The sequence below is a fragment of the Elephas maximus genome, chromosome 6, assembly GCF_024166365.1.
Source record: "Elephas maximus indicus isolate mEleMax1 chromosome 6, mEleMax1 primary haplotype, whole genome shotgun sequence".
NCBI lineage: Eukaryota > Metazoa > Chordata > Mammalia > Proboscidea > Elephantidae > Elephas > Elephas maximus.
This window is the reverse complement of record NC_064824.1, coordinates 24,374,902-24,402,393: the sequence shown is the minus strand read 5'-3', so window position 1 is coordinate 24,402,393 and position 27,492 is coordinate 24,374,902. Positions and strand designations below refer to the sequence as shown.

The following is a 27,492-nucleotide window of genomic DNA, read 5'->3' as shown; positions in this document are numbered from 1 at the left end:
ATTCACTTGTTTGTCCAAGTCTTTGTTGCAAGAGGGATACGAGGTAGCTTCCACCTAGTCAGCCATCTTGGTCCCCTCCAATCCCTTTCTGATCCATTCTTTATTTGCCACCAATTACTATCCAAAACATTTTCCTAAAGCAAATCAAGTAACTCAGCTCTCAAACTATTTAGCAGTCTTGATAACTGCAAAAATTAAGTTCAAACTATTTGGTCTAACTCTATGATTTGGCACCGTCTTAACCTGTAGAGCAACCATAGCTGCATGTAGAGGTAGCCTGATATCTTAGACAAATTTTTCCAAGTATTTCTATAGCTCTTCAGCTTTTGCATTAGCTCGGTCTGTCTCTCAGGCCAGAGTTTCTTCTGCTGCATTTCTAATCCCATGGAATCATTCCATGTCCTTTCTGACACAATTTAAAAATTGGTACCTTTTAGAAGGCTTCATGAACCAAATCCCCCACTCCAGCCCTGCCACTCATGGCTAAGTCTTATAATACGTGCTTTTTCTTCTCCAAGTTTTAGAGGTTTACATACTCGTCTCTCAAATAAATTTTGGATCTTCTTGAAGCTAGGGACTATACCTTAGAAATCTTTATAACCCCAAGACACTAAGCAGAATACATCTGAACAACAAATTCAAAATTGGCTCTTAAAGGCTTAGGAAATTAAAAACTAAATCATTTCATTTACTGAGCATGCTTTTACACAAAGAACTGATTTCCCTCTAAATAAGTAGTTCTCAGCTGGAGTGGGGTGGGGGACAATTTTGCTTCCAGGGGAATGTCTGAGAACAATTGGGTATCAAAACTGGGGGGATTGCTACTGACATTTTGTGAAACAGAGGCTGGAGTTGTTCACCATCCTACATTGCACAAGACAGTTCTCGTAAAGAATTATCCATTCTAAAATGTCAGTAGTGCTGTGGTAGAAAAAATCCTGCTCTAAATTAAGTAAACACCCTCATTATCATCAGTTTAAAATTTTTTTTTAATTAAGCACTTACTTTTTATGTTGTCACATGACAGACTAACTTCTCTATCAGCATCATCATGTTTTGTTACCACAAATTAATGTTTATACTTTATTTATACACATACTAATCTACATACAAGCATAAATGCAATCAAGTCTTTTTAGAGTGCCTTTTTCCAGTCTTTTCTTCTTGACAATCTATTATCCACTCCTCTCCCCCACTCCACAGTAACCCTCCACCCATAAACCTATGTTCAGTGGCAAGCACATACCCTTCCATAGCCTCCCTATGTTTACATATACTGTACATACATATATATTTATACTATTTTAGTAAGAGTTTTCAATCAGGAAATCACTCTAAGTATTTCAAATAGCAGTGATGTAATGTAGGTAATTGTTACAAACGATGCTGGAATGGTTGGAGAAGCAAAAGTCGTGACTTCCAGAACTTATGACCCCATACTTTCACTAACAAGGCAGGACCCAGGGAGTACACACTCCCATCACCATTGCTAGAGTCATCATCACGGCCACCGAACCACCATTGCTAATGCTGCTAGAGCCACTGCAAGATGTAACTGGCTTCCAATTCCTGCCTTCTACTAGCAACTGTCTTCCTTTGGCAGGAAGTAACTATCTAGCAAAGAAGCCAGAAGATGTAGTTTGCAAGGGGGTCTTGGAAATAGAAATTTCAGGATTCTAATGATCCCGGTAATAAAAGACTATAGAGGGGCAAGTGTGAGACTAACAACAACTAATATTAATGTATATACATTGGTGAGATTCCTGTATTAGTTTGTATGAGTATTGTCATCATCTGTTGCACAAATATTAGTTCACATGAAATTAATTTTTGTGTGTATGTATGTACCTTGCTTTTGTCACTCAACAATATCTCAATGAAACTCCTCCAAGTCAACTTGTATAGCATTAAGTTATTTTCTTCAAAACCTGACTTTTGTTACATGGTGTGACTAAATCATAGTCCATTTAGACACTCATCTTCGATGGGTTTGCACTTTGCCTTTATTTTTTGGTCCTTATAAATGATACTGAAATAACATCACTCTTGATCATTCTGTGCATGTTAGTGCTTTTGTTTCTACAGGACGAGGTCGCCGGTTTGTGATGGCGGATGAGACTGTTATGTTTTGTTTTCAATTGCCATGTTGCCTTCCCAAATGGCCATAAGGCTCTATATTTTCACAATTAATATAGGAGAAGACCACTTTCAACACATCCCTGCCAGCAGCGATTATTATCTGTGATAGTTTCTAGAATACATTTGTGTTTTCAAGAAAGCAAGCCATAGTAGAAGGCAACCCAGATACTCTCCCAACACCACTGTAACTTCATAGATTCCCCGATACCACTACAATGTGTGGTGATTTAGGGATGTTCCAGAGTCTCCTAATTTGCAATTTTCATGGAAATGACTCAAATCAGTGGAGGTGGAATGACTTTTCAGTAACATTTCGCTAAAGCAGGTCTAACGCTCAATTATATATTCCTGTTTTATTTTGCTCTTCTTTTTTTTTTTTTTTTAATATGGTTAAAAGTTTGTGAGTCTGCTAATATAAGCTTGAGTCAGCCATTAAATCTGGTCGAATCAGTCACATTAGACTAATTTACATTGTGACTACTCTCAGACCCAAAACTGTAATGATTTTAACATCAGATGTCAGATGTTAATTTCTTGCTGCGTGTCCATCACAAGTTTCCTGGGGGGATTCTGGTCTGTATCTCCTCACTCAGCATTCCAGGCTCCTGTAGTCTCCACCTCTGGGGCATTGCTAATGACTGTGTCTGGGGGAGGGAGGGGACAAATTTCAAATTGGTTCTTCAAGGCTCCGGTCAGCAGAGACAAACAGCATGGCGAGTAACATGGTAATGAGTACTATTGGCGAACATATAGATTAGTATAATTTCTGGGAATATGTATTTCCTATTTTTTTTTAAAGTGACATAATTCAGCACATAGTATTTTAATGTTCTTCCTGTTCCCTTTGCAGTGACTTTACCAATTTTGAATTATTTTGTGGGATGTTAAGCCGTTGATTTTGAACAACTGGGCTGCTGGCTTGCTCTGTAAATGGAAGAGCTGAATGGTCAAATAGTTATCCATTCTGACTTGTTACATTGTTTAGGGGACTCACTGAAGGAACTGACTAATGTTATCAAAATATTATGACAGGTTAATCAGTAACATTAGGGTAAATGGCATTAGTGTTTGACATTATTTTCAGTGTGATTTAAATCTGGTCACAGCCCTTGATGATTACCTTTAGGACCCAGTTTATTTGTGTGGGAGTGCCCAGATAGTACCTGGGAATCCTTGCAGCCCTCACATTGTCTATGCAGTGGTTACTAAAAAAATTACAGTCCCCGATTATTATTTGCAACACTTTGATAATTGAAATGTGGTTCGGAAATTATAAATGTACATTTTTATGAAGGCACCACCACTGATTATGCGCAGGAATTTTCCTGCAATTTCAGCTTTCGGTAGAACGGCATTAAAATTCTGATTTCCTATTCCTTGTTCTTTTACATTGAAGCAGATGTCAGTTTTATATGGATTCTGAATATCGTTCAATCTGCTCTTCAAATATAAATGTAATTGCTGGTCAATAGTTTTAGATGATTTGTACATCTGCTGAGGTTGTAGAAGTTTTATTAATTATTTTGTCTCAGATTCTGTAGCATTCGTAAAGCTGAGGATTTGGAACCAAGTTATTTGGGTAAAGTAACTCCTACTCCTAATAATAGCTATCCGTGCTTGAGTAGCCTGGGTGTGGATGATGTTAGGGTGTCGTTATTCACAATTCCTAATGAAAGATAAGGCACAGATAAAAGAATTCCCTCCAGTAAGGCTTTGCCTATTTCACATACCATTTGTGAAACGTAAGATAAGATAGTATATAAAAGGTATAAACCCTAAGGCTTTAGATGGCTGGAAAAGATTATTCTAGATGTCAGAATAAATAATATTTCTTTTTTTTTTTTTTTATTAGTTGCCATGGTTTGTGAGTCATTAAATCCACTCAGTAGCAGGACACCAGAGCAATATTCCTCAAACCTTTACCTAGTGTGATCAATATGTTCTCAGTGATCAGCTTATTTTATGTTTCATATCATTACTTGAAAACTTTCTAACTAAAGTGAACTCAGAAAATATAATCTGTTAACACTTCCCTACCTTCATTTGCTCATTACTACTAGTCTTTCTCTACTACTTTAGTTAGTATGTATTTAACCAATCTAATATGTAGATTGGTTGGTAGTTTGGGATAATTTACCTAAACAATAGAAGTTTTGTTTTGACTACTTTGCTTACATTAGCTCAATTCTGAAGAATCTGACGTAAGTCAGTTCTAAGTCAAATAACTCATTTCACATTAACAACTGATGCTTCTTATGGCAGGCAACACTCAATAACATCACGCTATAGCCTGGCCTACAATGAAGTCTACCTCAGTGTCATAACAATGAAGTCAGAGCCGTAATGGCTACCGGGCATGCACTCGGTTCAGTTGTCCTACATTGTTAGAGTTGAACGTTGTCCAACTTTCTATCTGTTATGACTCCCGACACTGACGCCGACACCGACTTCATTTTAGACTGCTCTAGGGCAGTGTTTTGAACAGTAAATCATAAGACTGAATATCTGTGAGTGAACATCTGAAAATAATAACCTCAGCAAATTACAAGCTGGAACATTGCAGGCAGTACATATTACTAAGGATAAGATGTACCAAAAAAAAAAAAGACAGTCATAAGTGCGGTTCCTGGTGTCTCAAGTACATTGTAAGTCAGGGATTACTTGTATTTCTAAAACAAACGAAAGTTTAGTACTTCTAACCTTGTTATTTTCTGTGTCACATGTTCTATATTCATCTTTTCACTTTTTCACAACAAATTTGTAAGGCAGGTGTGAGTATTGTCCATAGTGTGTAAAGGAGAATACTGAGATTTAGAAAGGTTAAGAAAATTGTCAAGGTCAATCAGATTTTAAATTTAGGTTGTCTGCTCTACCCTACATTTTCTTTTCCCACAAAATGCTTATTTGTATATTGGCGTTATTTCCCGAAGCATAAAGCACAGGGAGTGGCGGAGCCATTAATTAGATACACCCCCAAACAGCTAAATACTTGCTAAATCCTTAGAATCAAAATACAGTATTAGTGAAATTATCTACATATTCAAATTACTTTTGCCACTGTGCACCGCAGAATTTAAAATCCGGGACCCCATTCTTATTCAAATATTTGTTTCAGAACTTATGTTTATTACATTTGCTATTGTATAATGGAGCCCTGGTGGCACAGTGGTTAAGAGCTTAGCTGCTAACCAAAAGGTCAGCAGTTTGAATCCACCAGCGGCTCTTTGGAAACCCTATAGGGCAGTTCTACTTCAATATTCTGCTTCCCCACACACATGCAAGAAGTCTGGTTCTGTGGAAGGTTCTAATATCACATCGACAAGAAGTGTGAAATGTTTGATGTTAGATATATTGTGAAGTGAATTACAAATAATTTCATCCTGAATTATCTACATCTTTTTTATGATGCATCATTTTGGGTGGACATTGTTTTAGTTTCCAGTCTTGTTCCTGTTGTTGTGGCTCTCGTTGCTGCTGACATTGCTGTTGAGTGTTGACTTGTTCAAATTAAAACTCTTGCTTCAAGTTTCAGACGGCAAGTTCCTATTACTGCTCTGCTATTTAGGCACGAATTACCAGAGACAATGGGGGCAGAGGGAAATGTGTTCCACTTATCAATTCAAGGGAATTTTTGCTGGCCCCTCCTTTCACTGGTAGATCTGTGAGTCAAGCTTGATAGAATCAGAAATTCTCTAAAAAATTATTTTATTGATCATGAAATGCATTTTTATAAAAGTATAGACACAAAATTGAATCTTTACAAAAAGATAGTTGGTTGTTACTAAAATAGCACCTGGTGTCAGTTTTCAGTCTCTTGAGTATCAAAACGTTACCTCTAACCCAAACCAATTTTGTGGTGTGGTGAAGAGATGATTAACTGGGTAAAATGCTATTGTTGAAAATATGGACTTAAAAGCATAAATACTGAGTGCCATGCAATTTCCAAATGACAGCTTGATATTTATAATAATTGAAATAATTATTAATAATTGAAAGCAGTACAAATCCATGCATTAAATAAAACACATGGAAAGCATGCAAATAATAAAAGGCTTAGCTATTCAGCTATCATTCTATTAATATGGATATTAAAAAAAAGGCATCCTAATAAGTTGGATTTTTTGTTTGTTTCACGTTTCCTAATCTAGATTTATATTTTTGAAAATAATATCTACTATCAACCTGACATAAAGAGCAGTTCATTGCGACTGACATCTTCTGGAAAAGAAGGAATTGTTTTTAATGGAATTGCTGACTGGTTATATGAAGGTGAGTTGAACAAATTTAGTTTCAAAAGAATACAAACGACATATTTTTTACAAAACCTACAAGAAAAACCTGTTTATTCTGGAACAATACTTAAAGCCCTTTTTCTTTTTTCCTCATTTCCTCTCCAAATTACCTTCATGCTTTCATACCTTTGCATGTGATCATATTTTCACTGGTTGTGAATGACAGCTACTTAAATGATTCTACATTTGCTGTGTGTGTGTGGGTGCGTGTGTACTATGTCGCCCAGATAGATTTTATTTTACATGACACTTAAGTAATGAAAGTGACGGGTGGCCTTAAATCACTCTGGAACTAGACGCTAATTTTTTCTGATTCTTTGGAAAAAATGAAACAAATAACCTACGTTGTTCAAAAAATGCATAAAAGCCACTTGATTTAATCTATTCCTTTAGGAACATTCTGTCATATTTTAAAAACCAATGCATAGGGGAAAAATACATGAAATGTACTTAAAGAGTTATTTGCGGTAATGCTTGAATCAAGTTTTAGTAACAGATGAGACCCTAAAATGAATCAGGTGATGAAAACCATTTTCCTGTTTCAGGCTGTACAAAATACCTTGGCAAGTATGTCAAGATTTAGACTAAGTTAGTCTACATAATTACCAATTACAAAGCTAAGAATCACCCAGAAACATCAGTTTCAATTCAAGAACTATTATTTGCAAATGCAATGTCTCTACCTCACAGTGACAGTTTGAATGTTCATAAGAAAAATAAATCATTGAGATCATTCATTATTTTACTCAGTAGATATTATTGAAGGCATCTAGGATCTGAGATACAACAGAGAGCAAAACCAAGTATTAGTCACATTCAAGGTCATCCAAGTGCAAGATTTTGCTGGGAGGGGCTATCAAATCAATAGTAAAGTATTTTGGAGGCCAGAGTTTTTCTGAGCTACTGTGAAAATATCAGTAGTAAGTACACTAAGAAAGTGTGAAAGAGAAATCCACAAATATACAAGTAAGGTTCTTTGGCCAGAAACTGACTTAGACTTTCCTATCTCAAAACCTAAATTATTGGAGGGTCATGAGATGACTCTTTGAATGAAGAAATAGTTGGAGAACAAATCTGAAACCATGGTTGTTGTTGTTGTTAGGTGCTGTTGAGTCAGTTCCGACTCATAGCAACTCCACGTACAACAGAATGAAACAGGCCCTGTTCCATCCTCACAATCATTGCTGTTCTTGAGCAAATTGTCACAGCCACTGTGTCAGTCCATCCAGTTGAGCATCTTCCTTTTTTTCGCTGACCCTCTACTTTACCAAGCATGATATCCTTCTCTAGGGACTGGTCCCTCCTGATAACACTTCAAAGTATGTGAGACAAAGTCTTGCCTTCCTTTCTTCTAAGGAGCATTCTGGCTGTACTTCTTCCAAGACAAATTTGTTAGTTCTTCAGGCAGTCCATGGTATATTCAATATTCTTTGAAACCAGGGTAGTTCTGGGAATACAAGTAGCAGAGCTAACTGATGGCCTTACCTAGAGGAGCACATAGACTAAGATGTGCCCTTTTTCTTCAAATTGTTGCTGTTACTGTGAGACCCACCCAGATGAAGAAACCCTATCACCTATCATGTGTTAGTTTGCCATTACAGATTATAGGAAACACAGAGTCCTGTGAAAGGACAGAGGGGTGACACTTAGCACATTTTAGGGATTTGCATATGTTTCCTAAAGGCGAATTATCTAAGTTGAACCAGAAAAATTAAGACATGTTACACATGAGAAGAAATTGAGAGGACAATCCAGGCAGAGATTATGGTTAGCAAAAGTAGCAGCACTGTTGTGCCTAGGGAACTGCTATCTGTTTGGATAATATTGAAGCATAAAATTTGAGACAAAGGGAGGCAGCAAGAACCCAGTAATGGTGACCCTAAAAGTGATACTACATTTCAATTACATTTCCACTAGTGAATGGGAAAGCTAGTACAGTTTTTCAAGTAAGGCAGTGGCGAAATTAGATCTTCTTCCATATACATAGATAATTGCTTCTGCAGTGTGAAGCTGGGATCTAGTAGAAGAAAGACCCGGTGAGCAGCTGTAAGACTTTTTCTCTGTTCTATCAAGATGTAATGAGCAATGGAACTGGGCTTAAAGCACTCAGAAGGAGGAAGAATTCTAAAATTGATGAGGCAATAAATACATCGTAGTGACTAAATGGATGAGGTTGGCAAGAAAAAGTCAAGAATGACTGTGTGTTTTCTGGTTTGGGTCACTTGTAAATACTGGTGGCAGGCAGAGGGGGCAGGCATTCACAAGGAACAGTAGATTTCAAGGAGAAAAAAAATTTAGTGGCAACATAGCCATTTCACAGCATGCTAGTATACAACACTGGCAGGCGGAATGTAGTTCTTAACATCGATACGCTTTTAAATCAGCAGGGCATATAATCAATGTAAACTGTGCCTATTTTGTTGATTTGACCATTGATCAAGATGACTTGAGCCTCTATCCCACTGGGAGGACTTCATAGAGGTTATGAGCATTTTATTGGTAAGGAAATTTTAAGGAGAGAAATTAGAGACCATTATCTGATGAGGTATTTTTAGAGAGTAAAAATCAATATATTGAGGTTGAAAGTGAACAATGTGTTGGCCAGGTTTCAAAAATTTTTTTGATGACAATATGGGTTTGACACATTTCAAAGGTGACAAAGCAGTTATTGAGTTAGAAATGAAAGATTTTAAGTATGTATATAGAGAGAGAGAGAGGGAGAGAGAGAGAGCTGTTGCCATCCATATTAAACTCAATTCTTTGGGATCTTATTTTAGGTATACTAGGACATTTCACATGCACTATGTCATTTTAGGTATACTAGGACATTTTTAGGCATACTAGGTAATTTTTTTTTTAGGTATACTATTTTAAAATTTTAAATTTTAAAATGGACTGTGTCATTTTAGGTATACTAGGACATTTCACATGCGCTATGTCATTTAATCCTCAAAATGCTAGTGTATCTAATCACTCAGGGAAGAAACTAAGACTGAGAGAGGATAAGGGACTTGGACATGAACTCAGAGCTAGTAGTGGCAATGCCAGTATGTAGATGAGTGTCTTCTGACTCCAAAGGCAGTGTTTAGTCACCAGTCTACTCTACCTGTTATAGTGGAATGCCTTTTATTGTTTCTGGGGAGATACCAGGTATTATTGGACCTGAACCATCACATTTCACTGATGTATTTCCTCAGCCAGTGGCTCTGAACTCTATTGTCCACAAACTTACTCTGATTCTCACTACATTTTTAGAAGAAGAGGTTCTACCAAGGCAATCAAGTTAAGGTATGGCAGAGGGGTTTAGGAAATTCAGATGTCTTATTGTTTTTCCTTTGACGCTTTGCCAACCATTTTAAACGGTGATTCAAGAGTCCTAACCAAAAAAAACCAAACCCAGTGCCTTCGAGTCGATTCCGACTCTTAGCAACCCTATAGGACAGAGTAGAACTGCCCCATAGAGTTTCCAAGGAGCACCTGGAAGATTCAAACTGCCAACCCTTTGATTAGCAGCCATAGCACTTAACCACTACGCCTCCAGGGTTTATGCCCTTTAATCTCCCACTACCACTTCACTTGTCCTATATGCCAACAGCTCGCAGGCTCCAGAAGTTACCTTCTTCCTTCAAAGCCCTTGCCAAAACACAGTGATACCTCCTAGGGAGCTCAAATGATCTTCAATACTGTGTATAATACTCTGGTGTGGAGATTTCCTTTTAGTTGCTTTACAGATATCAAATATAATCTAAATTAGCATATGTGAGAGACTCAAGAAATAACCTGTAGCGTTTCCATTTCTCAATTTTATTTACTTCTGAAATGGCACCGTTGCAAAAAAAAGAGAGAGAGAGAAGGAGTCATATTAAAGACTATGGAAGGTTTTTATGGCATATTTTAAGGGAAGTGATCAATTATTCTAGAACCAGGCCAATCTGCCTGTGTGGCTGTTGCTCCCAAACACAGTCACGAAAGCAAGTCTTTGAAACTGTCATAATATTATAATATTATCCTGCTCCTAAGTAAAGTAGAAGCAAATGAAATGTAATGCACATTAAAGAGTGGATGAAGTTTAGAAGAGAAATAAAATGTTCAAAATAATTTTGAGTACAACATTCACAAAGCACATTTAATGTTATTTCATATAAATTGGGGTATTTAATATGGTCACTTAATTAAATATCAGATCAAGGATTGAAAAAAGTAAAAATAAAGTTTACAATATCCAAGTTTTTTTCCATAAAGCCTTTAATATGCTAAATAGAAAGAAAAAAAGACTGTCACTTTCAATTATTCAAATGGAAGGATTCAACTAATATGCCTAAATGATTTAGAAAGATTTTTAAAATCTGATTTTTTAGAGTACTCTTAATATTCAATGTATCAATTATTAAACACATTCATTCATTTGTCAAGCATTGTCTGAGAGCAATACAATGAGGAATAAGGATTTTTATGTTTTGGGTATTTCCAACTTAGTGGAGTGATAAACATGTAAACAGCTGTCCCACAAGGAACAATTAGGAGTATGGTAAATGAAAGTATAAATAGAACTAATTCTGGTAAGATAAAGAAATCTGAGTTGGCTTCAAGAAAGAAGTGATCCTTACGTTGCTCTCTGAGGATGAGAAAAGTGAAGAAGAGAGAAAAATCAACCATAGGCCCACAGAGTTGGCTGTAACATTCTGAGGAAATCTGGTCTAAGTAAAAAAAAAACAAAAAACTATAGATGGATAAAATTGGCTTGCTTTTTAAAATGGCCTTTTAATCTGAACACAAAGATTGTATATTAGTAAGTTTTTTGTAGTTAAGTGTTTTGTGTAGAGACTATGGTTTTAAGTGTCTATGATATAAAACTACATGTGTTGAAAACTCCGTCTGTCCTGCAGTGAGATTTTCTTAATCAGTGTAGTAAAAAGCACAAAACTGCACTAAAATGTAATGGAATGCAATTTGTATAAATAAATTATTTGTGAATAATATAATTAACACAAGAAGTTCCAATGCAGGAGATGAAGGCCCTATTTGTTGTGATCAAAGAGGCTATGCCTTATCCACGATGGTTCTTAAGCAAGTGCCTATTAAAAATTCTTTTATTTTTGTTTCCTTCCCATTCCAGATAGGTTTATTTTCCCATATGAATGATGTATAACTTTTTGCATATATTATTTTGAGAGTAAGTGATGTCTAGTTTCCCTTGAACAAGTACCCTGACATCTGGTCCATGCTTACAAAAAAACAACCTATTACCATCAAGTTGATTCCTACTCAGAGCAACTGTATAGGACAGAGTAGAGCTGCCTCTTAGGATTTAACCCCTGGGAAATACTCGTGCTCACATGCTTCAGCACCTATGATAGATCTCACTTCTTAGAAACCCAGAGTAATTACACCAGTCAACACAATCTCTTTATACCTTGAAATCTCATAGCCCTAAGAGTTTACACTCATTTGGCACTTATTATGTATTTTCCCCCTCAATGTGTCTTGTGTATAATGCATGTCTCCTCAACTAAATCATAATTCCGTGTATAAATCAGGTCCAGGGTTTCAACTGGTAAGAACAGTGCATTCAAAATACAACAACTTAAGGTTTTCTTTATGAAGGAGCTATATACAATATGGAATTACAAGGAATTATGCAGTAACTTGTCACTAGTGGAGTCAAGTCTTTACCACATGCAGATACTAGAAGGTAAAAGGAGAGAACTTCTTTAGAGTTTTCAGATAAAAAGAAGCAGTGAGTTTTTGATGGAGGGACACAGTGAAACCCATGTGATGCGAGCCAAGGTGGGGGCCAAGAAAATAAATTCCATGCACTCACATTCTTCTCTCTATCTGATTTGCCTGGGCATCATGTTGGCCATACCCAACTACAAGTCAGAGAGCATGGGGGTGTTGTTGATGTGATATATATAAGACAGCTTACTGGGAGAAGTGTAGAGAAAAGATTCAGAAGAGAAAATGGAAGATAATGAGTAGAGAAAACCCCTTTTGTTCCTCAACAGCTGCTCTTATTATTTGTCCAAATACGAAGCTTGTGTCCCCAAAGAAGAGCACTCAAAGTCCCATCTGCACCGTTTCACTGCATGATCGTGTCAATCTATTTATACACCTCCTAAATGTTAAAACGTTAGCTACCCTTTGTGTTTTTTCATATAAGATTGTGGGAAAAATATAAGAAAATAAATAGGCTGATCATGTAACCTGCACTGATAATCTTAGCTACCTTCTTCAACTATCTAGTTATTTTATCTCTTACTTTCTGCCAGCATGTTGACTAAATAGGTTATTTACTTGGTTGGTCAAGTCAGAACTTTATTCCTGCCAAAGCTTATTCCTTTGAATGCTTGTTTTATCAGGCCGCTACACATTCAGCTTTCCATTGGCCAGTACTGTTGCGCAAATGAGTACTAATGAATCTTCTGATTTCCAAATGTATTCCTCTTTGATCCTCCTTTGTAGAACCAAGACACATTTTTTTTTTTTTTTTCTTTCCAGGCAGATGAAATCAGTCATCAGATCCAGGACAGTGTCTAAATTTTCTGGCAGTTCCACCCCACCCCCCAGCAATGTAACGAGCCCACAATGACCAGGAGGAAGTTTCAGCTTCCATTTCTAAGAAACTATATTCCCCGTTGGATGCTTTTCTCTCTTAGGCAGTATATCTTCTAAACCAAGAAGCTCAAAATCACAGGACAAGGAAAAAAAAAATTATCCAATGAGTTATGGATGTGATGGTGAGAGAGGCCACTGCCTCTTCTACACCTTGACCCCTAGATCTGTACCCTCTGGCTATAGAGGAGGGACACACTACATTCTGCGGGATACATTCCAACTTCAGGGTTGTTGTCCACCAAATATTGTGAAGCTGAGGTAGGGCAGGACATTTCACTCTTCTGCCAAGGCAGGCTTTTGATGATGAGCATGATGAGATCTGTGAATTCCATGAGCCTGAGACCATTGCCCTTTTTTGCAGTAAAATATTTCCTATTTGGAGGTGATATAGTGTGGATTATCATGGCAATAGGTAAATTATTCTGTACATCCATGAATAGCAGTACTGACAGAAGGATTACAGGCAGCAAAGACAAATCCATAACCAGAATAAGTATCTATGTGAGGACAAAATGCTACTTACCTTGGTGAAAGAGTTCCCATGTTATCTACTTGCCACAAGATAGCCATCTGGTCCTGCTAGGAAAGTGTGTCATACTTAGTGGTCAGTGATGGCCACTACTCTTGGCAGATTGGGCCTTCATTAAAGGTAGGACCCAGATCAGTCTTGATGTCAGAAAGTTCACATTGCTGAGATTTTGCATAGCCTCCATGCCTTCTACCATGGCCGCTTTGTTCAGGGATCCATAAATGAAGCACAGGCATGGCTGGAAAGAGACTGACTGACATGCCAAGGACAGCCATCTTGTCCATCCGGTTACTGAGAACTTCCTGTACCATGGATGTGCTCCAGTGGGCATTGAGGCACCATTATCTTTACATTTTAAAATTTTTATGCCTTCAGACAAAACTTTCTCTTTCCCTAAAACTCCTTGTCACTAATATTATGATTTTACTCTTCACTTATGCCTAATCAGCTGCCCATCTATTAGTTACTCAGGCCAAACCTCCTTCCACAGAGAAGTGAACAAGTAAATATTTTAACAAAATACCACCAACTGGGAGGACCTAGCTTTATTACTGTTTTCTAACATGCTTTCTGAGTTAGACTTCAGTATAGAGCCTATCCAATTCCAGTTTGTTCAAGTAAACCATGCAGGTATGTCCATGAACTAGGCCTAACTTCATTTCTCCTCTACCAACTTTTGTTAAAAAATACACCTTGAGCCTTTGCATGAGATAAAGGAGAGGGGATGAAGCAGAGAATGCAAAACCACAGACAGTTCCCTTAAGCTTTCTGGTCCACTCACATATATACTGTGTCCCTTTTGTAATGAATGGTGTTATTGTGTTTCAGCTTTATGACCAATGGATCAGTTAACAACCAGTTCATAATGGACAGTTTGGATTGCATAGTAACTTTGAGTCCCATGGTCAGGTTAGTTGATTCTACAAATAGAAAGAGCTGCTTTTGAAGTGGAAACTATTTATCAGCATAAATAGGGAATGACTTTTTCCTAAAACTCTTAATGTCTTTGCAATGATTATGTTAGGAGTGCCAGAGGCACCACATAGAGTCTTTGTTTGCCGTAGATCTGTTTGCGTCTGCTGAGTCATGAGGAATATGAGGTAGGGAGGGTTGCACCATGGCCTGAATCTTCTACAAACCCTCTCTTGTTCAGGCACTGCTCAAAATTGACAGTTTTAAGGGTTACCTGTGAAATATAATAAATGTAAATGTGATTTATTTTGTCTCCATGATCCAAAGAGTCCATTTCTTCTTTACTTTCTCATAAATACAGACCTAACAACTTTTGACTTACTTTAGAAGAGATACCCCGGTGTGCCCCTGGCTTCTAGAGCACTGAAAACTTCACCGATGTTGCAAACTCTTACATTTTTAAAGGAATTTGTCTACCTGCCTCTGTCTTTATGCAGAGGAGGCCTAGTTCTCTTGAATAGAAGTTGCCTTTGCCAACAAGAAGGCTTGTGGGAGTTTTGAGGTCCAAAATCTTTAGTCATAAAATTAGACATGTATAGCAGCATTCCACCATAAAACAGAAGTGTTATTTATGAGACTAGTCCAGAAATTATGAGTATACTGCACACGTTTACCCAAATATCCCTATCCTATGTGCCTGGGTCTCAGTTCTTCTCCATCAACATCTTTATCTTAGCTTAGAAAACCAAGCGGAGTTGAGTCTCTAATTTGTGTTGCAGCTCTGCAACCTTTCGTACTGGTTGATGTGCTTGTTCCTCAGCTAGATCTGTCCTGAAGAGAAACTACAGAAGAGAGATATCTACAAATATACCATGGTGACATCTTATGTGGACTGTGTATGATTAATTTCATGATCATAATTTCAATTTCTCTCTCTGTCTCCTTTTTTTGGCCTATGTAATTCTCTGGAGTGTCAGAAGAACTATGTGGAGTGAATAATCTTTTTAATCACCATTGTTTTTTATATATAGCAGGTAGAGCCACATCCACTTGTATTACCAATGCCTTTCCTTACGACCTGCCTTTCATTCCATGTTACACCAATGAAAACTGACGAATCATGATCACACCCCTTGCTGTGGTTTTCCTAGGTCCCAATTCTCCCAGGGAAAGGTGATTATTATTAAATCCCTTATATGTATGTCCAACCTAATCCCAGAATCTAATGTTGAGCGCATCTATTCTGATTCTATTGCTGGTATTAATTACTATATCAGTCAGTGTCCCAAAAGGAAAAACTTGACATCATTAGTGTAGAATAATTTAAGGAAGACGTATTTGCAGAGACCATTTATAAAGGTGAAAGTGTAGGGAAACCACAAAGGAAAGTGCTGTAATCTAGACTAGTAGCAGGCAAACTGTTATCACCCATTCACCTGTCGAGATGAGCCATTACCAGACACAGTAGGAGAAAATTGTGTACAGCAGGCTGCACTGGCAGGAGGGTGACATCATTCAAATCACACAGCCTGAGTTGACTTTGAAGGAGGGAGCCAAGAGAATAAAATGCCTGACCTTACTCTCCTCCCTCTAATCTCTTGCCAAAACACCATAATTGTCAAATACAACTGGAAGCCAGAGGGCATGGGGGCTCTGTTGCTGTAGTTCACACAAGTTAACTTCATGAGCCAGAATGCAGGTGTAGAAAACTGGGTAGTGGACCTGGGGTCACATGGAAGATATCCAGTATATTTTTTATTCAATTTCTTAAGAGCCCAATATAGTTTAATGAATCCAGTGGGTCCTCAACTTGTTTGATGATGAAAGGATAGAAATTTTATTGAGTGGTGACATGAATATAGCTTTATGTCATATCTGACTCTTCAAGTCTCCTCATTCTTTTTTACTCCAATAGTGTGTTCATCTGCTCTATTCACATTGCTGACAATCCATGAAACCCTGACTTTATTGCTTCATTCTTTCCTCTCTCTGCATCTGCTTTTCTTGAGATTATAAAAGGGTAATTCACAAATAGAAAATTCTCAATGAAGAGAACTAGCTGGAAAACATATACGTACAATGGCAATTTGAAGGGCAGATGTTTGTGGGTAACTGAGCCATCACTAGAGTTCGTTTCAAATAATGCTCATTTGTTCTAGAGGAACTTCTGCATTCTCACATCGCCCACTGGTGGTCACCAGATGGAGAAAGGCTTGCCTTCCTGATGATCAATGACTCCTTGGTGCCTAACATGGTTATCCCTCAGTTTACTGGAGCGTTGTATCCCAAAGCAAAGCAGTATCCATATCCTAAGGTAAGTAACGTGTTAAGTGCTAGTTTGTTCCCTGTCTCTGCAACAGTCAGTTGATTGATGGTATTGTTGGTCCATAAACAAGTTGTTTTTGGAGGAAAAAAAAAAAAGGTATTTCACTTGGCAGCCTACTCATCATTTTATAGCTTGCAGATGTCTGTATGGGGTGCTTGGGTATGAGCAAGTAAAGATGCTTTGAAGTGAGGAAATTTTCATTTCTGCAGCATTGCTTTTCCTTGAATGCTCTCATCCTTGTCTTCCACAACTCTTCCAGTTAAAAAGAGATAAGCGGCAGCAGATTTTTTTTTTCCCAATGTTTACCAGTGAGTTTTTCATAGATGTTATAAGGGAGGAAGAAGTGCCATGGTCCAATAAGCTGTAAGTTCTACATGAAAAAATAAAATCTACCTATATTCATAGTGACCCTGTAGGGAAGAGTAGAACTGCCCCATAGAGTTTCCAAGGAGCGCCTGGTGGATTTGAACTGCCGACCCTTTGATTAGCAGCCGTAGCACTTAACCACTACACCACCAGGGTTTCCAGTTGATTTCTTAGCAGACTTAATATACTATATGTTAATGTGTATTATAAATCTCCAATAAAGAATAAGCTGAGCATAAAGAATTTCCAATAAAGAATACCCTAAGCATAAAGAATTTTAATAAAGAAGAGAGTGAGTGTAAAGAATATATTAGTATTAGCATTATTTTGGCAGAGCACTCTCGGGGATATACTTTATAAAATGCTAGCGTAGACTCATAGCCAGGAGTAGCTAGGCTAAATGGAATTATTTTATTGAGTGAGGAGAACGTGGACCAGACAGGAAAATATTTTCAAGTGTTGTATGTGGCCTTCTAAGAGGAGGTTGCAAAAATATGTACTGTACTGGTTTTTCAATTGTATGTCATCTTTAACTACTCAAGGTAAATTTTTTTCCCTTTGCTTTTCCCATGTTTATACCCATATAGAAAGGAAAAATCTCCTGAGTGAGGCCTCCAAGGCATTAATCATATAAAGATCTTATAGAAAACATTTTAAATTCCACATTACACAGTTTAGCTCTTAATTAGATGAGAGATAGCTGCTGATTTTGTTTAGAAGCCACCTGAAAGCCGTTTCTTCAGTGAGCTGTACTTGGTGTTTCCCAAGCATGATGGGCTTTATACCTTTCAATTTATGGATTTCATTAGCTGGGCAAAGTACCTAACAAATTACCCATCAAAGTTGTTACTCCAAGTCTGCAATAAATGGGTGGGCGAATCATTCATACTTCCCGTATTTTACTATCATCTACAGGACTTAAGTTACCCCAGGAACAAAAATAAAGGCTTGAACATAGAGAGAAACAAGATGAGTGTTTTCTTCACTGACATGTTCTGAAATAAGTTTTTTTCTTTCTTTGCCACCCTCATCTGTCTTCCTTCCATAGGTTTATATGCACATCTTCACAGTTTGTATTTTCTTGACCATTCATAATCGATTGCCACTTTCTACCTTAATTCTCATCCTTTTGTATGCTCCCTGTGCTTATGTTTCTGAGGGTTTTTGACTAGTTGAGGAGACTTCTTCAAATCCTCTAAGATCCTGCTATGGTAACCAACACACTTGAAGTATTGAATTGTAGTATGGGGCTTACACCTAAAGAGGACAGCAGGATTGAGAGGAATCTGAGTCCTTGATTTCAAAATATTGCATTTAGGGTCTGTTCTGGACATAATTTAGAAGGCACATATCCTCAGTGCTCTTCAGAAGGAAATGTCAATTTGACATAACATCAAAATAAACGTTTGGCAAGTGTTTTTTTTTTTTTTTTCCTTAACTCTCAGAAAGAACTGAAGACTTAAGACTTAGCCCTTTCTTTTCTTTTTTGGTGTGTGACAGTCTGTGCTTGCATAGTGTACCTGTACGTTATTTTTTTCTAGAGAATCATTTAAAAGACTGAACAATGACTGAAGATAAAACTGAAAGGTATTAATTCTCACAACATTTGAATTATTTATGATAATGACAGTTTAATTGACAATTTAAATAAAAAATGGAGAGCAAGTAGCTTATTGTGAAAGGCAATTTACAGTTTATCAAGGTATGTCAATAGGCTAGGTATTCACATACAGCTGCTCAGCACAAAAGGAAGCTAAAATAAGCCCTAAGGAAGGGGCAACTTTTTGTAATTAATTTCCCAAGAGGAGTCAGGATATTGTGATTTACACTAAAAAGCTGTGTGTTTGCTCAACTTCAAGTTGCCGTCTCAGTTATGCCCTAGTAGTGTTTGAACTTGGACATTCCTAGGCCTCATAATTTTAGCAAGACTAACCCTGGTGGCATAGTGGTTAAGTGCTATGGCTGCTAACCAGAAGGGTGGCAGTTTGAATCCACCAGGCACTCCTTGGAAACTCTATGGGGCAGTTCTACCATGTCCTATAGGGTCCCTGTGAGTTGGAATTGACTCGACAGCAATGGGTTTGGTTTTCTTGGTATGACACACACAAAAAGAACAAATATAAACATCTGAGAAAATTGAAATTTGTCAGCAGTAATTCAGCAGGTGCTAGGTTGCTAATCAAAGATATTTTGTTATTATTATTTAATTATTAAATAATTTACAATTTCAATAATTATTTGGTGTGATTAATGGTTAAGGTAGTCATAGAAATAGTAATACCAATAATAATGTTTATCAATTTTCTAAATCACATGTGGTCATAATATGCTCTCTGTTTTCAGAGTGATTTTTTTCCTTGTCTTTTTTTTTTTCTTCATTGAGTCCTCATCAAAATTGTCTCTGTTATACAAATAGGCAAACAGAGATTCTAGATGTCTATTCGTTTTTTATCAAAGTTACAGAAGTTGCCTTAATCAGGAAAATAAATTTATTGATTCCATCCCCCTTTATACAAGTGCCAATGGCCAAATGTGACTCAAAAGGACTAGCTGGAATCAAAACATGTCCTTGCCAAGTCAATAAATCCTTATGGAGCTGTTTTCTCCATTTACTGCTCATTACTTAGCTCTATGTGGGTATATGAGAGACTTAGACGCTTAGGCTCACACCTGCTAGACATGGGCATATATGATGATGAAGGTCCTGAGTGTTAATGGCTACCATTAAAAAGTAAAGGAAATAATGAAGATAAATATATAAAAATACATTCTCAGAGGCCAAAATCAAGAGAAAGAATTCTAAGTCCTCAGGTTGTTTTATGTAGAGTTCTGTGCTTTTGCAGTCTTTGAGGCAAATGTGACTGTAAAAAGCAGATAATGAACTCTGCTAATTTGCAAAGTATTGAAACAATTTCAAATATTAAAAGGTACAAAGGAACTTTCATTGTGCACTTAATTTCAAAACTCTGTGCAAATATAAAAATCTAATTGTCTATTAAGATAATGAACTCATGGAATGCCTCACAGCTGAATTTTGGAGGCAGCCTGATATTTTATTGAGCTGTTCACTTTATGCCTAAAAACTGTCCCCATTGGTACACAGGTATACAATTTTTAATTTGTGTTCAAGTAGAAGATAATTAGGATGTAAGCAGTCCTTTACAGGTATAAGCTTATAGTGCTACTGACATGAAAAAAAAAAACTGCCTTAAATGTTATGTAGTAATTAAGACAACAGGACTCAAAAGAAAGTAAGTTTGTGTTATGGTTCTGGTTCTCAGAATAAATTTCAGTGTCATTTTGGGTATGTTACTTGAATTTTCAAAGCCTCATTATTCTCTACTCTGGTTAAAAAAATGTGCTTTTCTTGTAACGAATGGATTGTTTTGACACGTTCTTACTTAAGCCATAAACTTTCAAAAGCAGTGCTTTAGAAATTGAAGTAACTCAGAGTTCATACTAAATTGTGCTTCCAATTAAACTAGATTAAAATGAGTGCCGCAAATACCTGATGTGGTTAGATACACTAATGAAATACTTACACTCCACAAATGTATTTGTATTTTACTTAATTCCGCCCGATTCAGGACTCATAAAATAGCCTGTCATTAGCAACTCAGCACAGTAGAGATGCACAGTTCTATCTCAGTAACCTCAGGTTGATCTTCTTAATTAAAACATTATCTTGTTTAATGACAATTTACTTGCCAGTAAAATAAGGTTAATTATTATCGAGGCTTGGGTTTCAGAATCACAGAGGAGAGAGTTCTGTGCATTTGCAGTCTTTGTGGCAAATGCGACTGTAAAAAGCAAATAATGAACTCTGCTAATTTGCAAAGTATTGAAACAATTTCAAATATTAAAAGGTACAAATGAACTTGCATTGTGCACTTAACATCAAAACTCCGTGCAAATATAAAAACCTAGTTGTCTATTAAGATAATGAACTCATGGAATGCCTCACAGCTGAATTTTGGAGGCAGCCTGATATTTTGTCGAGCTGTTCGCTTTATGCCTAAAAACTGTCCCCATTTGTACACAGGTATACAATTTTTAATTTGTGTTCAAGTAGAAGATAATTCGGATGTAAGCAATCCTTTATAGGTATAAGCTTATAATGCTACTGACCTGAAAAAAAAAAAAAAAAGACTGCCTTAAAAACATGCTAATAACTATGTATGTATCTGTCAAAGTATGTCATAAAATTATGCATCATTGTTGAAATTTCACAGAAAGATCAAATTGAACTTAATTTCTTTGTTTCATTAACCAGTGTATTGGATCATAAAGATAGAAACACGGCTTATCACTAATTAAAAAATAAGATTTTGTATTTTAATAACTATCAGTTTTTGCTGTTCATCATAATGTTCAACCATGACCACTATTCATTTCCAAATTTCCCATCATTTTTGAGTATCAATTCACAAATGTGCACAATTCTAGGCACTCTATATAAATCATCTGTGTTAGTCCATGTAACAAACCTACCAGATATCTTTACCTACAGAAAGGAAATTGTCTTTGGCGCAACACTTCTGACCTATGATCCATTCCTAGAGAGGTGTTGGTTTTATCTTTGACAATTAAATAATACTTGAGGATCTTTACTAGCCTGCCCATAGTCACATATTAAGTAAGTAACTGTCAAAATTTGAACATGGATATCTCTGACTCATAATTTAAGCCAAACTAGTTCTAAAAATGTGGTCCCCGTACCAGCAATATCACGGGGGAACTCAACTTGCTACAAAGGCAAATATATATGTGTGTGTGTGTTACTGTGTGTGTGTGTGTGCCAGTGTTTTGTAACATTTTGCCTACTAATTACCTGGGAATCTTGTTAAGGCACAGATTTTGGAGCCCATGCCCAGAGATCCTGATCCAGTATGTCTGAGGTGAAGCTCATGTATTTGCGTTTCTAAGATTCCATGTGATACTGCCACTGCTGGTCCAGGAACCCCATTCTGAGTGGCAATGATAGATATTAGGACCCAGCTCTAAATCTGAACATACATGATAAATCAAGAAAAATGAATATACTAAAAAGAAATGAAGAAAGTCAACATTTTCAGGGAGGAAAAATGACAGCTGAAAAACAATAGTGATAAGAAAGGGCTTTTCTTTTTGTGTGTGTTGTTGTAAATATATCTATCACACAACTTTGGTCAATTCAACTTTTTACAGTTATATGACTTATTGACAGCAATTCCATTAAACAACTGAGCAACGCTACCCTGAACCAATGCAATTTTTACCATCAATGTAAACTGAAATTTAGTACTCCATAAGCAGCAACCCTCCTTTCCCCCTCCCTCTTGCCTTTGGTAAAAACTGAGAAACTTTGCCTGTTTTCATCTTTTTATATAAGTGAGGTCATACAATATTTGTCCTTTCATGATTGGTTTATTTCCCTCGGCATAATGTCTTCAAACTCCATCCATATTGTAGCATGTATCAAGACTTCATTTCTCTTACTGGCTGAGTAGTATTCCATTGCACATATGTACCACATTTTGTTTATCCATTCATCCTTCGAAGGGCATGTAGGTTGTTTTCACCTTTTGGAGTAGTTGCTGAAGTTGCTTATGGCATTTGGGTCCCTGGTTTGGAGGTTTAGGGTCATGGTTTCATGGGAAATCCCAGTTAATTGGCCTAATAATGTGTTTAGTACTTGTGTTTTACCTCCTAGTTTGTTGCATAATGCCTGGGGTATTAAAAACTTGCAAGCCTCTTTGAAAGAAATTACTGCAACTCCATTTATATTGGTCAGTATAATCTGGAAGGGAACAAAATTTGCATCTGTGAATTTCTTATATGTCTCTAAGGAAACTGTAATAAGCCATCCTGTAAAACTAAAATATGAATTATTTCCTCCAAAAAAAAAAAAAAAACTTGCAATGGCCATTCAAGGTACAACAACTTCTTTCTATTCACCTGGAGTAACAGAAGAAGAAGGAGAGTCAGGAATAGGAGAAGGAATTGGAATGTGTGGCTAATTGCCTCCATGAACAACTGCCTCCTTTGCCATGAGACCAGAAAAACTGGATGGTATCTGGCTACCATTATTAAACACTTTGGTTAAAGATTCTATAGAAGAATCCTGATCAAAAGGGGAGAAATGAAGAATTTCAAATTCTCATGGGCTCCAGATTTTCTGGAGCCATGGAGGTTGGATAAACCTCTGAAACTGTTGCCCTGAGATAATCTTTAAGCTTTAAACTTAAATTAAACCAAAAACATCCTCTGAAATCTTCTTAAAACCAGACTAATTAACTAGCAAAGAGTGACCACCTTGAGAATCATATTTTCTTAAGATCTACCTGTATAGGATCAAACTGACAATAGCAACTGGAGAGATTAGATGGGAAACTTAGGGAGCAGTGAATTTATGTTAATCAGGGAGCAGCAACCTGAAAAAGGAGAGTGAGAATGGTTGCACAACTTGAAGAATATAATCAATGTCACTGAATTTTACATGGAGAAATTGTTGAATTGAATTGGTGTTTATTCTCAACAATAAAATAAAATAAAATAAATTATTAAAAAAAGAAGGGGACTTTCTAAATGTGATCCAAAAAAAAAAAAAAAAACCCAAAAAAACCCAAATCCATCATCGTCAAGTCAATTCTGACTCATAGCAACCCTATAGGACAGAGTAGAACTGCCCCAAAGCGTTTCCAAGGAATGCCTGGTGGATTTGAACTGCCAACCTTTTGGTTAGCAGCTGAACTACTAACCACTGTGCCACCAGCTCTCTAAGTGTGGTAGAAGGCTCAATTATTCAAGACAAATGTGCACAGAAACTAGAGGTTCCCGAGCAATGAAACTAGCATCTTTTGATACCCGAAGAAAACAGTCCTTGAGGAGATATCACTGATAATTGGTCGAACATATGATGTTGTTTCTGCTTCTCATTTGGCTCTGGATTTTGCCAACAACAAATCCTTGAGCATGGAATCAGTTTTATCATTCTCTGTAGATTTTCGCAAGGTCTTTTTACTCGACTCACTTTTAATTTCCTCTTCTTCTCTGCATATGTCATATAGTCGTCTCTTAAAGCATCAGTCATATCACAGTGACAATGGAGAACTGTTTAGGAGCACACTGACACACAAGAATAAGTGATTCAGTAAATCACTTATTCATTTGCACATTCATTCAACAAATGGCTACTAAGTGTTTGGAAATGCTTGCGATATGTTGGTGAAATTTCCAATACCTGCCCTTAAGACCTCATAGTATATTTAGAAAAACTTTAGGGGAATGTCTGGGAATGAACTGAAGTAAAACTATGGCATTTCAGTGAAACATGGTCTGGGTTTAAATACTGGCTCCCTCAGTTACTAGATACTTGAATATTTCACATTGCATGATTTGTGTAGCATCTCCATTTTCACCTAGAAAATGACCATAAGTATCTTAGGACTGTAGTAGAGACATTTAATGAGATAATTCATGTAACGCCTTCAACTCATACTATGTGTTAGGTGGTTAACACCACCTAACGCCAACAGCAAAGGCATGTGCCTGGTGCATAGTACCTACTATGTGTGCTAGTTATTATTTAATGAAATGTTGATTCACTGCACTCAAATTTAACACTGCCTTCCTTCTCTTCCCTCCAAGTGCTTAGTGAGGGCAGTCTACCCATGCCCCATCTCCCCATGACCCAAGGGTCACCTATATAATTATGTCACCCCACCTAGTAATTATTAAAGTTAAAAATAACTCTAGAAGTTAAATGCAATGGAATAAATTAAGTATTGTGAAATTTTAAGAAGGTAACACCTGGATTGACAAGGTTTTCTTTTTCTTTCTTTTTTTAATTAGCCAAGTTGCCTTTCCACTTCACTTTATATCCTGTAATGTGGGTAGCTGTTTGATCTAGTTGCTTCGTAAAGCCAGCTTTTCTGGTGCCATTCTAGGAAAAGAACCCAGTAGCACTTTCTAATGAATAAAGTCATCATGATTTTCTATCACTTTTAATTGTCTTTGACTAAAATGCCTGAGAAGCAGCAATTTGCAAAAACAATGCAAAGCAATCGAGTAGTTGAATTTAAAAATCATTTCTACTTTAGAGAAATTAAGCTTTCTTTTCCCCTCTAACACAAAAAAGTAAAGGAATCAAAACGCAATCACTTTGTTTCTCAATATATTCTACTGCTTTATGTATTTTCCTTACAATTTTCGTTTTCTCAAAGGCAGGTCAAGTGAATCCAACAATAAAATTATATGTTGTAAACCTATATGGACCAACTCATACTTTGGAACTGATGCCACCCGACAGCTTTAAATCAAGGTAGGCAATTTCAATTTCACTTTTACAGAGAAGTAGATGTTTTCACTCCAATTATCACTTCGTTGCAATTTAGAGAGAGATGCGATCAGCTCAATGAATCCACTTGAAAATAGAACTGAGGTTGCCTCTATTAGTTCAGAAATGAAGTAATTCCAGTTCTTTGGCTGTTGCCAGGAACCATTTACAATTTCAAAGTGATTAGCAGCACTACAAAATGACTCAACATACTGAGAACCAGGCCTTTTGCAGAATAAGTGACAGAGCAATGGGGACAAAGGATAATTTTCCATTGAATTTTCCTCCCGAAAATAGTTTCTCCATTTTTTACACAGTGCTCTTTAAAATAGTTTCTCAAAGATTCATGGATTTTTTCCAATTTTCTCCCCACAGCTAGCCAGTGACTTCTTAGCATTCTTCTCCATGCAGAAAAAACTTTGTTTAAAAAAAATCAGACATAAGAAGTCTTGTTATTTAAGAAATTTGATTAGGGGTGACATCTTGCGATAATGGTGAGATGACTGGTTCAAATAGAAAGTCCACTCAAATGCTGAGTCATTGACATATTTAGGAAAATTTCACCAAGCTTGGGAATTTTCACAAATAGTGCAACCTATAGTATATAGAAATATTCTCTAAATGAAAAGGTAAAAAAAAAAAAAGAAGTGGAAAGATTACACTGAAAGAACCTTCATTAACTGTTCTTTTTTACTGATGGGAGTAATGGGGATCAGTAGTGTGTTTAAAACGATTGGTGTAGAAGATTAAGACTATTTGGTAGCATAGGTAGAAAATAAGGGAAGGCCTCTTTGATTGAGTTACACAGCATTTCATCTTTGTTGTGTTGGAAGACCTTAAAGGTCCACCTGAATTGACATATGTAATACAGTTCGCTGTTGTTCGGTGCCATCGAGTCGGTTCTGACTCATAGTGACCTTATGTAAGACAGAACGCGACATTGCCTGTGCCATCCTCACAGTCATTGCTATGCTTGAGCACATCATTGCGGCTGCTGTGTCAATCCTTCTCATGGAGGGTCTTCCTCTTTTTCACTGACTCTGTACTTTACTATACTTTACCAAGCCTGATATCCTTCTTTAGGGACTGGTCGCTCCTGATAATATGTCCAAAGTACATGAGATGAAGTTTTACCATCCTTGCTTCTAAGGAGCATTCTGGCTGTGCTTTTTTCCAAGACAGATTTGTTCATTCTTCTGGCAGTCCATGGTGTATTCAATATTCTTTGTCAGCGTCATAGTTCAAATACATCAATTCTTCTTTGATCTTCCTTATTTATTGTCCAGCTTTCACAGGTATAGGAGACAACTGAAAATACCAGGGCTTGGGTCAGGTGCACTTTAGTCCTCAAAGTGACATCTTTGCTTTTTAACACTGTATTCAGGTCTTTTGTAGTAGGACTGGTCAAATGGAATACAAATTTCTGTTTCTGAGCTCGGTCTTCCAGCCTTGAAGGATTTAGTAACAAATGAAACAATTATGGAAACTGACATTTTATGTGATTCTTAATTCTGATTCTTGTTTTCCTCTGATTTGTTTAATGTTCTGAATTAACAGGATAGAGAACTAGCCTAGCAGTGTTAGCTGTATCTCCACCACTATCTTATTGTGCGACCTTGGGCAAGGCACTTCACGCCTTTGTGCCTCAATCTGCTAACCTTTAAAGGAATCAGACACATCATTTCTAATTTTCATCAATTTTTAAAAAATAATCTTTAAAGTAGGAACAATTTACCACATTCAGTTTTCTTTCTAACACAAGGTAGTGATTCCAGATGTTGAATTTGTTACACAAGAAGGTTTCCAATGAATTCACAAGATGGGATATTGCAGAGTGTCGTTAAATACAAAAATATCTAAAGGCAGAATCCGTTGCCATCTATTCAGTATCAATTATCTGTATACCTCTTTATTCTTTGAAGTAAAATATGACCGAATTAGTCACCCATTGCAAAGTCTAGTAAACAGGCTAATATACTGTGTCCACTAAGAGCAC

General features: G+C 36.8%; 1 protein-coding gene across 1 annotated transcript in view; it reads left to right on the top strand.

The window, feature by feature from the left end:
* The window catches only part of DPP10 (dipeptidyl peptidase like 10), an 846,520-nt gene that overhangs the window by 729,361 nt on the left and 89,667 nt on the right, over window positions 1-27,492 (top strand). The window contains exons 8-10 of the mRNA XM_049889192.1: window positions 6,288-6,408; window positions 16,647-16,801; window positions 25,384-25,481. Of these exons, the coding sequence (XP_049745149.1) occupies window positions 6,288-6,408; window positions 16,647-16,801; window positions 25,384-25,481 (374 nt within the window). The remainder of the gene's footprint in view (window positions 1-6,287; window positions 6,409-16,646; window positions 16,802-25,383; window positions 25,482-27,492) is intronic.